At 37.0% G+C, this 19,078-nt stretch overlaps 1 protein-coding gene across 1 annotated transcript in view; it reads left to right on the top strand.

Moving 5' to 3' along the window:
• LOC106878674 (uncharacterized) overlaps positions 1-19,078 on the top strand; it is an 84,987-nt gene that overhangs the window by 49,911 nt on the left and 15,998 nt on the right. Inside the window, exons 9-10 of the mRNA XM_014927959.2 lie at positions 17,251-17,305; positions 17,961-18,091. Coding sequence (XP_014783445.2) covers positions 17,251-17,305; positions 17,961-18,091 — 186 coding nt within the window. The remainder of the gene's footprint in view (positions 1-17,250; positions 17,306-17,960; positions 18,092-19,078) is intronic.

Below are 19,078 nucleotides of genomic sequence, written 5' to 3'. Positions count from 1 at the left end.
GGGTGCTTTTATGTGCCATCAGCACGAAGGCCAGTCAAGTGGTACTGGCAACGGCTATGCTCAAAATGGTGTATTTCATGTGCTACCCGCACAAGAGCCAGTCCAGGGGCACTGGCAATGATCTCGCTCGAAAGTCCTTACACATGCCATGGGCACAAGTGTCAGAAAGGTGACGCTAGGCACAGGTGCCTTCACGATTTCGATTGCCCCAATAAGTCTTCGCAAGCTGAGTTTCGTGTCCAGTGAAGGAGACGGTGTTGGTATGGGTGCCAGTCGTCGAATTTAACTCGATTTCGATTTCACTTGCCGCAACAGGTCTTCGCAAGTGGAGTTTAGTGTCCAACTTAACTCGATTTTGATTTCACTTGCATCAACAGGTCTTTGCAAGTGGAGTTTAGTGTCCAATGAAGGAAGGTACACATAAGTGGACTGTCAGAGGCCTTAGATTAGGTCTCACTTGGCTTGCCGGGTCTTCTCACACACAGCATATTTCCAAATGTTCACTAACAAAATTAATCTAAACATTATTTATACAATTTATGACTTACAGGCATGATTTAGAAATATTTTTATACAGTTGTATAGTGATGGATTTATACTAGTATTAAAAAATACATGAAAGAACTGTTTCTAACTACTGGTACAAGTGTCAAATGAGTTAAAATGAGACAGCTGTATCACAAATGTTGTAAAATATTTTCAAGAAGATTTTAAAACTGAGTAAAGTTATTGGGTCTTCTGCCAGTTCATGTTCCTAAATACTTGGCAGATGACCAGAAAAAAACTAAGTTTCATTTGGGAAATACTTTTAATGCCTAAGATAGCATTTCTAATAACATTGGTGGGGGTAGCAGAGAACTGTACCAGGTAGCCAAAAGGGAGGCAGGTATACATAGCCAAAGGCGAAGCAGAAAAGAAGAAGTTTGCCAATGTCCAGCGACGTGAGGACCAAAGAACTGAAGTTTTTGGGATTGCAAGACAGTGTGAGAGAAAATTGTAATAATGTCACAGGAGAGAAATGTGTCTGCATGGATGATGGTGCACTTGCTTTTAATGATTCTGAAAAGAAAGAGGCTTGGAGTAGCCATTATGAAAGACTGCTGAATGTGGAGAATGAATGGGAGGAGGAGAGCCTGCCAAATGTTGACCCAGTTGAGGGACCAGCTATCCAAATAGACAGCTGCTTGATAGATAAAGCAATTAAGTGTATGAAGCCAGGAAAGGTCCCTGGCCCATCAGGAATCACTGCTGAGATGCTTAAAATATCTGGTGGTGTGGGCTATGGCCTAGTCACCTGCATTGTAAACCAGGTAGTTCATGATGGAGTCATACCCAATGACTGGCATAGCAGCACCATAGTCAACTGCTACAAGGGTAAAGGTGATGCTCTAGATAGAAATAACTACAGGGGTATCAAACTACTGGATCAAGTGATGGTCATGGAGAGGGTCATAGCCCATCTCATTAGGGAGAGAATCTGCAGTTCAGTTTTGTGCCAAGTAGAAGCATATGATTCTTTATTCCTGGTTCGACAACTGCAGGAGAAATACCTAGCTAAAGATAAACCCCTATACTTAGCTTTTGTGGACTTGGAGAAAGCCTTTGACAGGGTCCCCCGATCCTTTATCTGGTGGGCAATGTGGAAACTTGGGATTGATGAATGGTTAATAAGGGCTGTAGAGGCCCTATATAGAGAGGCTATTAATAAGGTTAGGATTGGCAATGAGTATAGTGAAGAATTCCGGGTAGAAGTAGGGATTCACCAAGGTTCAGCTCTCAGTCCCCTTTTATTCATCATAGTCCTCCAAGCAATAACAGAGGAATTCAAGACAGGTTGCCCCTGGGAGCTCCTGTAGGCTGATGACCTGGCCCTCATAGCAGAATCACTACCAGAACTAGTAGAATCGAAAGACCTTAGAGTCAATGTAGCAAAGACCAAAGTTCTAGTAAGTAGGAAGGCGAACTCATCACATGTTTTCTCCTGGCATGAGCACTCGATCTCCAACTGATATATTCCTATGTAATTCTGTCCACTTGACCCGTTTATGTAAATCAGGTAAATACAATTTTACTCATTTAGACCAGAACTGATCTGCTAAATGTACATTTTCCATCTCCTACGAAAAGTGTCCCTCTCATCAAATTTACCTGGAGGTACTGTTGAACCTTCCCTAAGCAAAAGTAAACGATTGGGTGTTAATGGAAAAGGATCCTTTGGATTGTCACTTAAATTTGTTAGCAGCCTACCATTCAAAATAGATTCAACCACTGCAAACGCTGTCTCTAGAATTTCATCAGTGAGTCTAACAGGACCAGACAGTAACCTTTCCATAACTCTCCTAGCACAACCTATCATGCGTTCCCAAGCTCTCCTCATATGAGAAACTGCTGGTGGTTTAAAATGCCAATTTATGTTTCGATTCAATGTATAAGCTTGGATATCAGTCTGAGATAACTTCTGTAAACCCCTTTCTAACTCAGCTATAGCCCCAACAAAGTTTGTACCATTGTCTGAGTAAACCTTCTGTAGGTGACCCCTTCTAGATATAAATCTGTGAAAACAATTGATGAAAGATTTGGTGTCTAGACTATGTAACATCTCAATATATACTGCTCTAGTTACAGGACATGTGAATATACAACTGTAACACTTTACTTCTGAACAGTTGACTTTGACCATGAAATACCCAAAGACATCTACACCAATGTATGTAAAAGTAGGTTTGTCTGTTTCAACTCTCTCCCTGGGGATATTTGCCATAATTTGAGAAGCTGGCTTGGCAAATAACTTCCTACACATGAACGGATTACTTTCTTAACAACAGATCTGCCACCTGTTATCCAATAATACTGTCTAATAAGTCATAAAGTCCATTCTCTCCCTACATGAGCTTTTCTGTGAAAATGAGCAGCAATACACTCAGCAATGGCATGTTTACCTGATATTATAACCGGATTCTTGATTTCAGCTGTAGACTCAACCAATCTACCACCTACCCTGAGAATACTATCATCATCCAGAAATGGGTGGAGTGATCTGAGGGAACTGGATTTGCTGATACATTTTTTTCCCAATAAACTAATTCATCTTTATAATGTATTCGCTGAGCTCTCATGATCAGAAGCAACTCTGCATAATGCATTTCTTCAACACATAAAGGTCCCTGTTTGACATTTCTGTTTTTGCACATTTTTGCAAATCGAAGCAACCATGCTAAAGCATGTTTCATCCTGCACCAGTCTGAATAATGTTCCATGACCCTGTCTATAGGATTCATACTACCTATGAGCATTGCACATCCTAAATGAGTCTTTTCTGATCTCCATATCACCCAATAACAATTCCTCACTATTCTTGTATAGTTGCCATTCATCAGTTTTTTGTTGCCTCAAGAAGGTGGGTCCACTGAACCACAATTCGCTATCTAATTTACCAAACACCAGACCTCGACTAACAATGTCCGCAGGATTGTTTCTGCTTGACACATAATGCCACTGATAAGACTAACTCTATTTTCTATAAATATCTGGAATCGTTTGGTTTCGTTTATAATGTAAGCCAAAACTACTTTTGAATCTGACGAAAAGAACGTCCGATCAATTCTGATTTCCAATTCCTTTCTCAGGAGAGTGTTAACTCTGACTGACAAAGTGGTTGCTTGTAATTCCAGTCGTGGTATGGTACATTGTTCGAGAGGTGCAACTCTACTTTTGTTTATGATAAGCTGTGTAGGGATCTTTCCAAACTTGTTGACACGCCTGATATAGCTACAACAACCATAGGCTGACAGGCTTGCATCTGAAAAATGATATAATTCCAAATATGCCTCATCAAAACCCAGTGGTTTAATACGGTGCGGAATTTGCACTTGATTGAGAAACTCCAATGTTTCCAACCATTTGTTCCACTGCACACAAAGTCCCAAAGGAACTGGTTCATCCCAATCATACTTATAATGGGTAGCATCCTGAAAAATAATCTTGCCCAATAATATCTGGGGACCAACAAACCCAAGTGAGTCATACATCAATGACACAATGCTCAACATTTTCCTCCTCGTGACTATCTGATTTATCTCTACATTGACCTCAAAGGCAAAGGCATTGACATGATATTCCATTTTACACCAAATACCCTTCCTGGTGAATCTCTTCACCTCTTTTGCCCTGTGATTCTCTGGAATTTCTTCCAACAACTGACTATATTTGACAACAAATTTTATGAGATTGAAACCACCACTAGCTAAAACCAAGGGAACTTCATGCAGAATTATTCTAGCTTCATCTTTCTCTTCTATAGATTTCAATAAATTATCTACATAGAATGACTTGTCAATTGAATCAATTGCTAATGTACTGGCGTCTTCACATTCTGCAACAATCTGTTTAAGAGCATAGGTAGAACTAGCACCCTCCCCCCCAAAAAATGTGACGTCATGCGATAGTGAACAACCTCACCACCTTGATACCACAAAAATCTCAAAGCATCTCTATCTTCCAGTGGAATCTTGACTTGATGATACATAGATTCAATGTCAGCTAGAATGGAATAGTGATACTGTCTAAATCTCAACAATACATGCAAAAGTTTGCTAACTAGGTCAGGACCTTGTTTGCAACATTCATTGAGAGATTTGCCCTGATATTTTGTTGCACAATCAAATACAGTGCGCACTTTGCCAAGTTTCTTATCAGAAATAACTGCATGATGAGGAAGATACGATATATGTTTGATACCATGAATTTGCTCTGGAGGAACAAACCTCAGCATATCCATTGCTAACTAACTTCTTGATTTCTAAGCCATATCTTTGAATAAGATCTTGCCCTTTAAGTTTTCTGAATGTAGATTTTAGCCTGGATTTAGCTACTACATAATTATTTGGCAATGGTTCATTCCTATCTTTCCAGGGAATTGGTAACTGATAATGACCATCCACTTTCAAACACTCCCTATCTCATAATTCAATCACTGAATGATCATCTTGTGACCAACCAAATTCATTAATCCCCTCGTTTTCCAATTTCCATAATTTATATATGTCATTTGTAACTACCGGGGGCGAAATAGTAACAAAGTTAGATATGAATTGACAACTAGCCTTTTTAACCGGTGACTGACCATTGATACACCAACCAAAGATTGTTCTAACAGCAAAGGGTTCGCCTTTGTTACCCTTACATACCTCTAATGGTATAAAGGCTTCTGCATGATCTTGACCTAGTAATAGATCTACATGGCAAGAACTATCAAAATGTGGCAAGCCGATATCATGAAGATGTTCATATTTGCTCAAATCTATCCTTGTTGTTTTTGCTGGGATTTCATCAACTACATATACACCAGAAATCTCTAAACTATCATCATCTTCAGTACACAAAAATAAACTGACCATTTCTGACTTAGCAGATGTAGACTTGTTCAATGTATTCAAATGATATGACACAAATTCACCCTGCAAGTGCACTCGTTTTACAAAAGGAATTGCTTGATCCTGTATCAAGCAAGACAAACACTTTCGTACCACTATCCACTTTAATTTGTATAACTGGCATGTGTGTAACTGAATCAGTACTAGCAGATATATTAGCATTTGACACACTACTATCTTGACTTGGTGGATTTTCATTTACACAAATGTACATGGTGTGTTTTTTACCACAACCTACCACATTACAGATAAATTGTTTCTTACATGATTCTGTATTGTGACTAGATAAAAGGCAATTATGACACAATGTGCATTCTGTTACAAGGCCCAACCTGTCTTTAGGTGTCATTCTCCGAAACATTTGGCAATGCCACAATTGATGATGTTCATTACACAATACACATGCTGGCACTGAATGTGCATAAGTACCAGTATGATGTATATTGTCTCTGTGATAAGTAGCACTAATAGTCAAGCTTGTTGTAGTAGCAGTCTTTGATGCACGATTGTGATGTTTCTTTATCATTTTGCCATAGACAGAGTCATTCACATCTGATGCAGCTTTAGCAGTAAACTCTACCAGAAAATTGAACTTAAGGTAATCTTCCTTGGAACTTTTGTATTTAAGAGTATGTAAATAAAGTTGTAAACGGTTAACAATGTTCAAAATGTTAGATTGTGAATTCACTTCTTGAAGCATGTTTAGCTTTGTCAAAATCAACTCAGAATTTTTCAGATCATCCACTAGTTTCTGTAATTCTCGTGGTGTTTTCACTGGTTTACTTTGTTTCAAATTATTGAGGATTTCCTCAGTTACCAAGTGGGAATTGCCAAATCTATTCTCGAGAATAGCAAGTGCTTAATGATATCCTGCCTCACCAGCGATTAAAAGACAGCTCCTGATGGCATCTCTCACAGGACCTTGTGTATACTGAAGTAAACGTTTCAGTTTGAAATCATTATCAATACAAATTGAATCAACATTGAGTTGAAACGATTTAATAAATTGATGATACATGAGCGGATCACCCTTGAAGGTTTCCAACTCTACTTTTAGCATTTGTAAGTTTGTAAGCAACTCTTTGACTTCAACATGGGGTTTTTCAACCACACTTTGTACAGTTTTGGGCTTCATATCTTTGAATGCATTTTTTACCTTGTATAAAATTTTTTACATAGTCAGTTTGCACACTGTTGAAATAGTTTTCACTTTCATCAATTTCATCTTCATCTAGTGTTTCATGAAAAGTGTTATGAGCCTCAGAGAATCTTTTGAACAAGTGTTTTATTTTTTTTTCCTTGCTCGGCAAGAGCATTGAAAGCGTCTTCCACAATGCATTGTTTCACATAGTTTATTACAAATGTTAGGGCTCTCTTACACAGTGTCCTTTCTTTTTTGAGATCTGTCATTATAGAACTTATGCTATTCAGATGAATCACTGGTACAACTTCACTTTTTAAGTCCTTTCCAATGACTTGGAAGTCCTATGCAGAATTTTTTTCTACTGTTGCTGCTTTGTGTAGAAATGTAGGTGAACAGAGTCATAATCATCACTGGGATAAGAAAGATGAACAATGGTTTAAACTTTTGGAGCCATTTATTTTCTATTTGTACATTATATCGTGCAGGTGTACTGCATGTTTATACAAATGTATGGCAAGTGTATGGTAGACTACAAAATAAGAAAAATACAAAAATACGACAAACTTAAATACAAAAATTATTCGAACAGGGTTTTACTAATATTTGACTTCCCGATATACAACTTTCTTGAAACAAAGTTTGATTACAAAATACATTCAACATGTTTATTATGACTGACACACATGGGCGAAAAGTACTGAATGAGGAAAAAATGTTGGATACACCAAACACTTTCGCCCATGGATATACAATTATCTACACATCATTATATGTCTCAGGTTAATATAAGGAAAACAACTACATATATTTAAATTATCTTACAAAAACTTTGTCGGCTCATCATTCTAGAAGCAGCAGAAAATTGGTCTCACTGGTACAAAGCCATGTTTGCAGTAACATGAAATAACCAAAGAAGGAGAACATTCAGGGATGACAGTGTGTTTTCTAAGATATAGATGGACGTAAAAAGACCCCATCCATTTTTATGAAAACAAAACAACCTTGATCTCAGATACGATCCGGAAGTGACTCACTTCCGACAAGTTGTGAAAACTAATACTAAATAGTAATACAATAGACTTATCGTTGGAGATAACAGTCTTTCTCTCACCCTATATATATATATATATATATATATGGGTGTGGAAAGGAATGTGGAAGATGTGAGATGAAGTAGTAAGGGACGACCCCTGGATGTTGAACCTCAGGGAGTAGATGACAAAGGACTGAGATGTTTGGCAATTTCCTGTGCTTGAGAAAACCCATACATCTAAGCAAAAATAAGAACCTAAAAACACGTTGCTTTTGTTTGTGTCCCTGCACTCAATTTGTCCCTGATAAACCTTCCCTTCCACAACTCATATTCCTAACCACCACCCTCTATTACTCTTTGGATTACAGCACTACTCACCCAACTGCTGTAATTATGAGAAGGGAACTCGTGTATTTCATCCCTTACTTCTACTGCTCTCTCTCTCTCTCCCTGGAACCACATTGTTTTGCACTGTATCACAGTATCATCCATTACCTCCTTTTCCACAGAATGCTGCTTTCAGCCCTCTTCCCCTGTACACCCCACCGTTTTGCAACAGCAGCCCCCACCCACTATTCCCTCTGTCCATCTCCAACCATTTCCACTCCCATGTGCCTCACACCCCATTCCTAGCATCTCTCTTTCACATCATCCACCACACATTTTGCACCATCTTTACTTCCACCGATTACCCGCCTGATGCACAACTACTTCCTCCACCTTCCCCTCTAACAGAAACTCATGATTGACCATGGCTCCACAGTGTTCACCACTCACTGCATTTCTTGTTATCTATCTGCTGCTCACCTCTCACACTCCCACAAACTTATTTACCAACCTATACTGCTTCTCTTTTATTCACTGCCCCATCACATCTTCATCACCAACCTCTTTCTCTTTCATGTATCTCTCCTAGAGCAAGACGCTTGTCCTTTTATCATACTTTAATCTCTCATCACCTAGAAAGCCACCTCCCTCAATACTACACTGTCACTTTCAGTTGAAAGGTCTTGTTTTGTGAGTTACTTGGCCCTCACTATTGTCAGTGCTACATACAAAATGCCCAGTACTCTCTGTAAAGTGGCTGGTATTTGGAAGGGCATCCAGCCATATATATAGATACTGTATCAGAGCAGCCATTGGAGCTTGGTGCAGTTCTCTGACTTGCTAGCTTCTGAAGAACATCCAACCCTTTCTTGCCAGCATAGAAAATGGACATTAAATGATGATGATGATTATGATATGTCTGTTTGTCATTATTCAGTTTTATTTCAAGATTTCTTGCCAATAGAGAAAGAGCCAGTTTCAAACCTAGATCCAAGGCTCCTTTATTGGAATTTCAACATCAACAACAGGGTATGTATGTGTGTGTGTGTGCAGATTTGTATGTCTTTTCATGCATATACTTGCATACCTAGACATGCTCATATATACTTAAATGATAAATTTCTGGAAAGTTTTACAGATTTTTACAGTTCCTGTGATAGCTTAGATCTGTAGTCTTCAAATTAGCTTTCTCCTTTCTGGTTTTGAGAAGCCTAAATTCTCAAGATTGATATTTAGGCAATATGTTACATATCCCAGAGCACCAAAATTACAGGTATAAACCTGAACTTGTAATCTGGATAGAGTAACTGCAGATTTCTCAATAGTTCAGCGTAGATATTCTGTTTTCACTGATCTTCAGTTTTATGTTAACATCTGCTGGGTAGCTGATTTCCACAACTGTACAGTTTCTCTTCTCTGTCCCAAATTATTATATCAGGTCTATTGTGTTTACATTTTATTGAGGTTTTCACTGGGACATTCCATCAGTACTCCTTTTTATTATGAGTGGCTATGGCTTCCACCATACTGTGGATTCTTATTTTTTTGTCCTCAGAGTTATCCTTTCGACGGATCTCATTATACAGTGTCCTTGCTACAACATCATGTCTCACTGGTAGATAATTTTAATCTTAGGTCCTCCTGTGCCATGTGGTGCATTGGGTGGCAAGGTTTCTCCAACATGGTTGGTTGACTGTGGCGATTTCAGCTTCATCCCATGAAATGTCAATACCTTTGAGGTCATCAATGAAGGTGCTGTGCCAAGTCACTTTAGGTTGCCCTTGTTTTCTCTTGTTATGTGGTGCCTTCCACTGAATGGCGGTTTTTGCATGCCATGATGATGATAATCAGAGAACATGGCCTGCGAATCACAAGCGACGCTCAGTGACAACATCATGGCATGGACAGGTATCAGTTCAGCGATGTACCTCGTCATTGGTGATGTGGTCCTGGATGACATTCACAGTCTCTGCTGGAGGCATTGTAATTGAAATACATTGAGCCTTCGTGCAATCTTTGTCGGTATCTTCCATGTTTCCGCCACATATATTGCCAATACTGTTGAAGAGGTGCACTTTGGTCTTGGTAGAGATTGCCCTGCCTGCCCAGATGGGTTTGAGTCTTTGAAAGACAGCCAAGGCCTTCCCAATCTGGCAGGCAACGTCGCATTTGGTGTCTCCATCATTGACCACGATGCTGGCCAAATATGTGAACTCATCAACTTCCTTGATTTGGTGTTGTCCAATCATCAAGGGGATGTCATTGTTGTTCCTGTCGACACATCCAATCCTCATGATCTTCATCTTGTTTGCACTTATGCAGAGTCTGATCTTGGCTGCTTCCCATTCCAATCTCTCTGTCATTGTGTGAACGACATTCTTCATCAGTGTAATTTGGTAAAGTCAAGGTCAGTCAGGCGCCTCGATCCACACCACGGAATCCTAAATCTGTGTTGGTGCATCACCCCATGCATGACGAAGTCGATTGCCATAAGAAATAGGAAAGGGGATAGAATGCACTCTTGCTGTACACCGGTCTCAATGGTAAAGTAGTTGATGTAGCCTGTCTCCATCTGAACACAGCATCTAGACTCGCAATAAAGGCTCTGAAAGGCATTGACGAAGCACTCGGAAATGCCAAAGTCACAAGCGATGCACCACAATGAACTCTGGTAGATAATACTGTGATGATATTTTTGGACAACTGTTTATGATGTGAGTGGCATCTTTGGTGTTAATTCCAGAAAATCTACATCAGTTGTCACATTTTACTGCTTTTCCTGCATCTCTGTCCCTTTTGTGCATGAGATATTTGGTTGATATTTCCTGTTACTGGATTGCAAATGCATACCCTTAAAAATGGGAAGTAGTAATCCAGTTGTTGGTCAAGATAGACTGCTTTGATGATCAATGTTACTATCATCTCTAAGCTTTCTACTAACATATCCATGCATGGTCTTCTGCTCATATATGCTCATCCTTTAATCTGATGCTACATTGCAGTAGAGCCGTGTGACTTCTTTGGGCATGTATTTAAGATTATCAGACAAGGAATGCTGCTCAGGAAGCTGCCTTCCAAGTCTTATGATGTTTCAGCCTAATGTATGCAAAGTTTGTCAAAGGATGCACTTCGACACCTAGTGGTTAAAAGATGCTGCCAAAGGGATATGATACAACATTCAAAGGCATTTTGGATTGATGTTAAGCCTCTGCTGTCTTGTTTTCATTTTAGGTACAGGCAGTCTATATCACTGTTGATGTGGAAATTATGTGTGCCTGTTCATATCTTCCAGATTTTCACATCAATGGCTTGGATTTCATCAAGCATCCATTCAAGCAGCCCAAATGTTGGTATGAGTACTGGCATTGCTATCACATTGTGGTCCACTGTTTTATTGCATGCAGAGAGTTCTGCGGTTCAAATTTTCCTTATTCAGCTGTAATATTTTTTAGCGACACGTGTTTTGTTACAGGTGCCATTGTAAGATATGTTTTCATCTACCCCTATATACCTGTAACATTCCTTATCTGATATAGGAGGAACAGTCAAGTCATTGATGGAGATGTTGCTATATAACATTTATCGTGACCACACTCTAATCCTACATTCTTTGAGAATGTTGTAACCAGGTCAAGGCTTTTTTTCATCTTATGCATATTCTTTGCATCTAGTTTCAAGTCATCCACAAAGAAACAGTGTATAATTTTGGTATTTCTGTGTCCTTGTGAACTAGTGAGATATCTGTTATGTCATCAGTGACAATATATGATGTGTGTGTGTGTAACAGTATGTCACTGTATCAAATATAACCATATAACAATATAACAAGAGTTGGTTACCTTATAACCGTTTGCACAATAACACTCCAAATGCAGAATCAATAACGAGACTAACGCTCTCACAGTTCCACCTCAACTGTCTACTGGCTCATCTATTTATAGACTTGTCCAGTCCATTGACAGTCATATGCGGGTGTGTCAATTCACTCCACATCTCCCCTTTAAACTATACACTTCCTGTAGAGTGTGGGTGAACACATTTATTTTTAAAAATTTAATTTCTCCCCCACATTTAAAAGACAAATCAACTCCGAACAGAATTCAATACTTTTTCCTCTTTGAGCCAACCATTAAATGCTCTGGAAACTTCCTCCTTCTAATACTACTCCGAATAGATGTGTCAGTTTCATCTGGTAATAATACTTCGAACATAGTGTACATAAAATCCATTGGTTCTTCAATTCTTTTATTATTATTCTCAGTGTATCTTTTTCTCAACTGGTTTGCATGTCTTTTGAAATCAATCCCTTGTCCTTTTGCCTTTTTTACCATTTAGATCATTTTCCTAATCCTATTTCAAATAATACCATCCTCCCATGATTGTTTCCCATATCTGTATATTTTAAAAAGCACTTTTTCGCCTACTTTAAAACTTTTCGTTGTAGTGCTTTTGTCGTTATTGTTATTTCAAGTCTTTTTTCTTTGTTGAATAGGGGCTTAGTCTTTCTCGTGAACATTTGTTCTAGATTTACTAGATGGTGCATTTGGGTTTGGAGTAACTCTATATACCCTATATACCCTTAGAAATTTTATTAATGCCAGGTCATAAATCCTTCTGTGGTTCACTTTTCTTAGTGCCCTCTTGAAAGTGTTCACGAACCGTTCCACCTGACCATTTGACCATGGGTGATATGGTGGCATGGATACATGATCAGTTTGGAACATCTGGCAGGCATCTCTGAATTGAGATCCTGTAAACTGTGTCCCATTATCGCAGTTGTCCCATTACTATGGTATCCAGTATACCATATCGAGCAAATATTTCATGGAGGAAATCAATTATTGTAGATACATAGGATATCTACATTTACTTCTGGCCATTTTGTGTAACTATCCACTACTACAAGAAAATAGTTTCCATATATTGGGCCAGTGAAGTCTATGTGAAGCCTGGACCATGGTGTCTCAGTCTATGACTATAGTTGATGTCTTACAATAGGTGATTTTGTTGTCAGCCTCTGCAGGATCTGCAATATCTTTATCCATCTTCAGACATTGCACATAGCTTCTCATGCACAACATTCCTGGATGTCCAACATGAAAATCTTTCAGAATTCTTTTTTGCAGTGGAAATGGTACAACAATCCTCTGTGCATACATTAGAATGTTGTCTCATGCAGAATATGAGTTTGAATTTAAATTTTCAGTCCGGCATATATTTACTTTATTTTCTTTCAAAGAATCCAAAAATGATGCATACAGGAAACATAATAAAAACTTATACAGTGTATCCAGCATATATTTACTTCATTTTTTTCATAGTCATCTTTCAGTGCTTTGGCTTTAATTTCTTCTAAGGTTACAGGCAATTCATTAATCACATAACACAAAATGCTTTTTATCTCCATTTCAGTTTTAATGGTACAATTACACTTTCTTTGAATGGTTCAACAGTTTTAGGTATTAACCTAGATAACCTGCCTGGGTGGCTTAACTTTTTTGAGAGGAGTATTCCATTTTGAAATTGTAGTTCAACAAAATGGTTCCTCATCTCTGCAATCTATTGGCAGTATGTGCTGGGATGGCCTTCTTAGAGCCAAATATTGTCAATAACGGGCAATGATTGGTTTGCAGACAAAACCTTCTGCCATGCATGAATTTATGGAACTTTTTTACAGCATAAATAATTGCCAAAGATTCCTTAGTCAATCTAGCTGTAATTCCTCTCAGCAGGCAATAGTGTACGTGATGCATGTGCTACAGGTTTTGTATTACCATCTTCATACTTACGCAAAATTACCACTCTGATGCCATATTCACTGGCATTTGCTACTATAATTTCCCTTTTCATGTGCCACTGGCACGTGAAAAGACATTCGAGCGAGATCGTTGCCAGTGCCGATGGACTGGCTCCTGTGCAGGTGGCATGTAAAATACACCATTTCGAGCGTGGCCATCGCCAGTACCGCCTGACTGGCCCTTGTGCCAGTGGCACGTAAAAGCACCCACTACATTCTCGGAGTGGTTGGCATTAGGAAGGGCATCCAGCTGTAGAAACTCTGCCAAATCAGATTGGAGCCTGGTGTCACCTCCTGGTCCACCAGTCCTCAGTCAAATCATCCAACCCATGCTAGCATGGAAAGCGGACGTTAAACGACGATGATGATGATCATAGTGTGCTAAAGATATCTCAGAAGTTAGTAAATCTTAACTGTTTGAAGGCTTCTTGGCATTTTTGTGTCCAATTCCATTTTATTCCTTTCTTTAGCAGGTAATTTAACCCTTTTGTTACCATATTTCTGTTGAGGTGCTCTGTGTCTCTTTCAATTAATTTTAAATGTTACAAAGAATTTAGTAAACTAACTTAGTTATCATTAAGCTAGTGTTAGGAGTATAAATTGTGACTAAAATTTGGTGGAAGATTTTAATTCAGAACTTTTGAAACAAAGACATTTGTACTACAGAGCCAGAGGTGGTTTCAGGCACGTTGGCATCAAAGGGTTAATGGTGCATGCAAGTTATGAAAATTAGAGATGTAAATCTGGTAATAATTCACCAAACCCAAAAACGTTTGTAATGTTGCCACATTCTTTGGCAGGGGCATATTTTTACTTGCTGATGCCCTAAAAGGATCTGGACGCAAACCCTTTCTATCTATGAATTGCCTTAAATATCTAATTTTAGGCAAAAAGAAATCACACTTATCTGTTCTCAGTTTGAACCTGTATTCACTCAGTTATTTAAATACCATTTTCACATGTTGTACATACAGACTTCTTGATTCACTCTTAATCAATGTCATCGAGATATGCAATTGCAAATTCATAGTCCGTTAACATTACATCCATAATCTGTTGGAAGATTGCTGGTATGACTTTTATGCCAAACGGTAACCTGTTGTATTTATGCAGTCCTTTATTTGTGTTCATTGTTAGGTACTTAGAGCATTCATTATCTACTTTAATTTATAGATATATATATATTAGAGAAACCCAATTTAAAAAATATCTTGCCACTATTTAATTTTGTAAATGTGTCCTCTGGAGTAGGTAGCAGATAGTTGAACATTTGTTTAACCTAGTGGAAAAATCAGCACACACTCTGATTTTATTCTTTTTCTTAACGTATACAGTTAGTGATGCTCATTGAGAATATTTTACTTTTTGAACAGCTCCAATTTTTTCTAGTATCTTTAAGTTTATCTGTTCTAATGCTGTGTATGACGGCACATTTCTTTTTGGTTTAAAAATTGGTACTGCATTCTCTGTTATCTCAAATTTTGCTTTTGTTTACAAATATGCACCTAGTTCATCTGAAAACACATCTGGGAATTTTTTCTTTAATTCTTTTTGCAATTTGTCCAAGCTGGTGTTAAAACTTGTGCCTGTACCTATTACATTTTTGCAATAGTGGCTAATGAGTAAATCCCAGAGATCAAATTTCTCCATCCAATTCATTCCAAATAAATTATTGGTATTATTTAGTACATAAGCCTTTGCTCTTATTGTTCTACCTCAGAAAGTCACATTGCAATTGAATTCACCTCTAAACAGTAATTTTCTTCCTGAAACATCTCTTGCAGCTTTTGTATTTTTACTTAGTACCAGTTTACACTCCATGTTTTGTTATTTAATATGGTTATATCACTGCCAGTATTAAGCTGTAATCTGACTTTTGTTCCATTTATTTAAAAACTATGTGTTTTGTGATCCTGTGTTTCCTATATGCATAATTTTTGGATTCTTTTCTTATTTTTGTGCAACAATGAGAACTTTTGTAACCTTGAAAACCACACCTGAAACATTTAAGTTTTTTGAATGGACAGTTATAACGGTCATGTATTTGACCACATCTTGTGCATGGATCCACTTTGCACTTTCTAATGTTTTTCTTTGACCTTATAGCCTGTATGTTTGATATATCGCATTCCTGTTTAAGATTTATTATCCATTGGCAGTCTTCTGATATCTGTTGAAGAGTGATATCATAGTTCAATATCCTTATGCGAATTTCTGAATCCTATTGTGCTGTTAGTCCTTGAATGAATTATCAGGAACTTAAACATATCCATTGATAGTTCATTTAACTCGAACTTTTCACACTCACGGTTTACTATTCTGGCATATATTATGAAATCATTCTCTACATTTTTTTGTCAAATTTAAACTGGACCATTTTGTGTTGAACAAAGATCTTTTTTCACTAAAAAGTTTTGATAGTGTGCTTATTGTATCTTCAAATCGTAATTCTCCAGATTTTGGGAGTAGTATATAATTAATATACTTTTCATGTTTCACTAGTGCTAATTTTCTTAGCAAAAGCTAGTCTTCTGGTCTTCTTCCCAGTCTGAATATGCTTTAATATTTCCTCAAACTGACTATAATAAGCAGCAAATGTGACACCTTTGTCTGGATTATATCTAAATTTGTTGATAGAGCTTGCCAATGAATCTGGTGTAAATGCATTTGTAGCATTTTTCATTTCCTTGAGGAGAACATGTAAAACCCTGTGTTGCTGTTTTTGCAACTCTATCATGGTTGATTATAATTCTTCCATGATAAACAAGATGAATTTTTTGTTCTCATAAACAAAAAATGTACAATTCACAATAATTCAAGTGAGCCTCAAACACTTCTCATCACCGATTGTTATATCGTCATTGATGATATATGATGTGTGTGTGTAACAATATATCACAATACCAAATATAACTGTATAATAAAAAACAGTGTAACAAGAATTGGTTACCTTATTATAACCGTTTGCACAATAACACTCCAACGCAGAATCAATTACGAGACTAATGCTCTCACATTTCGACCTTAAATCTTTACTGGCTCATCTATTTATAGACTCGCCTGGTCCACTGATAGTCATGTGCAGGGGTGTCAGTTTGCTCTACAACAATATCCTTCAGACTGTAAAGTAACTTTGTCATTACTAAACTAGTATTTGGAACATAAATTGACTTGAAATTGTGATGGAAGATTTTAATTTAGCTCACTTTACAACAGAAAATTTATATTATTGAACCAGAGACTGTCTCAGGTAGAATGAAATCAAAAGGACTGACATCAAGTCAATTTGATCAAGTAGACTGATGACTTAAGGTAATCATCCTGAAATTTTTCTGACATACTGTAATTTGGACAAGACTACCCAGTGTGTCCTTATATGGGACATGTCATTGCCCATTTAACAAATCATACTATTTATAATGTTATACAAATTTTGGTTCCTTATAATGTGGTGCTGTGGCAAGCTAGTTGTTATTTATGATGTGTTATAATATCTTGTCTTTTCATATCCTCTAAGAAAATGCAACCTCAAGCATGCTTCTGATGTGAACTCTTTCAAAGAAAGCAGTTTAGTAAGTATCATTTATTGAGTTCCATCTTTTAAGTACCATTTTTGATTAGGATTTATTGAATATCATTTTGTGAATATTCTACTTTGTTAAATTATATATTCAGGGTTTTAGTAATTGTTATGCCCTCTTCTTTGTGGTATCTTGAAAAGCAAAAATAAATTGTAACAATTTAATGAAAATCCACAATATAGTTGTTTCCTATTGTTTTGTTTTATTTTTAACTTTAAAAAAAAATTTAACCAATGTTTCTGGTTATTTTTTTTTTTATCTTTTCACTGTCAAACTGTTTTGTATTCTTAAAATATTGCAAATAATTACAATAATTGATAAAAATATTTTTTATATTTTTAGTATTGCATTTATTTTAAATTAATATTTTGCAACCATCTGAAATATAAGCTTTTGTTGTTGGCTTTCTCAATTTAAACTCAATCAACAATTGATTAAATATCAATAATACTCTGCAAAGTATATTGTTAAATAAGTACTCATTTGTATTTAATTAGATTTAAATAATAGGAATGTTTTGTATTTTATTTATTCATTTTATTGTATTTTTATTTTGATGAAATGTAACATTTTAACTTCACTGAGATTTAAATGAAAAAAGGAAACGTTCTTTGATATTTTTCATCAAAATAATGAATATTTGCAGAATGAACTGTATGATGATGATAAACTATGGAGGAGACAACCTGACACTTTACAACAAACATGTGTTAAAATGCATAACTTATTAGATGATGCTTTCCAGCTAATTAGTATGAATTTGCCACAGCAAAACTTGTAAGTTGATTTTTGTGAAATCGTTAATCATATAACACACAAATCATGTGGTAACTCTTTCATTTTAAAAAAGAAAGGAAAATAACTTTATTCCAAATTAATTGTGTTTGTATTATGCAGATAGCAACTTGTTTCCCCATATATTTTTCTTCACTGGTTATATTGTATACTTTTTGAAGTGCAAGAAATATTTGAATTATAATAAATAAAAAGGGTGTAAAGGTAGAGCTCTGGTAAGTACTATGTAAGTACTCTGCTGTTGCTGCTATACAAACAAAAAAAACGAAGCTGTTCCACTGATTAGCAAGGATTTACTCACCAACAACACTTGACCACTGGTATACCTTACAGTGCTTCTTTTATCACTGCTATTACAATACTCTCTTTGTCTTCTCTCTATCACACACATCTATCTCTCTTTCCATTGCCCTACCTACTGTATCATACCTGTTATCAAATCCTACCTTCTACTTGTATCTCACCTCCTATTCTGCCTCACTTCAAAGATCAAGAGTCATAGATTCTAATTAGGTTAAGAAAGAGACTGGCATGAAATGTAAGTTAATCTATTAAAACACAATTTTCAGTGAAGATATTTGTTTGATACAAAGTTGCAGTAGTTGGGAAATGATGGCAAGGTGTGTGATATCATCTACATAAGATACGGTGTATTTAGCAGGGACATATCAATGTGGTACTTTATTTAGAATGTTATAAAGATTAAATATGATATACTACTTCAGGTATTAGACTGTGACCATGCTGGGGCACTGCCTTGAAGAATTTTTAGTTAAATGAATTGACCCCAGTACTTATTTTTTTAAAAGCCTGATACTTATTCTATTGATCTCTTTGCTAAACTGCTAAGTTACGGAGATGTAAACACACCAGCACCGGCTGTGAAGCAGTAGTGGGACACGCACGCACGCAAGCATGCACACGCGCGCGCGCGCGCGCACACACACACACACACACACACACACACAC

The sequence above is a fragment of the Octopus bimaculoides genome, chromosome 5 (assembly GCF_001194135.2).
Source record: "Octopus bimaculoides isolate UCB-OBI-ISO-001 chromosome 5, ASM119413v2, whole genome shotgun sequence".
NCBI lineage: Eukaryota > Metazoa > Mollusca > Cephalopoda > Octopoda > Octopodidae > Octopus > Octopus bimaculoides.
This window is presented reverse-complemented; position numbering and strand designations above follow the sequence as displayed.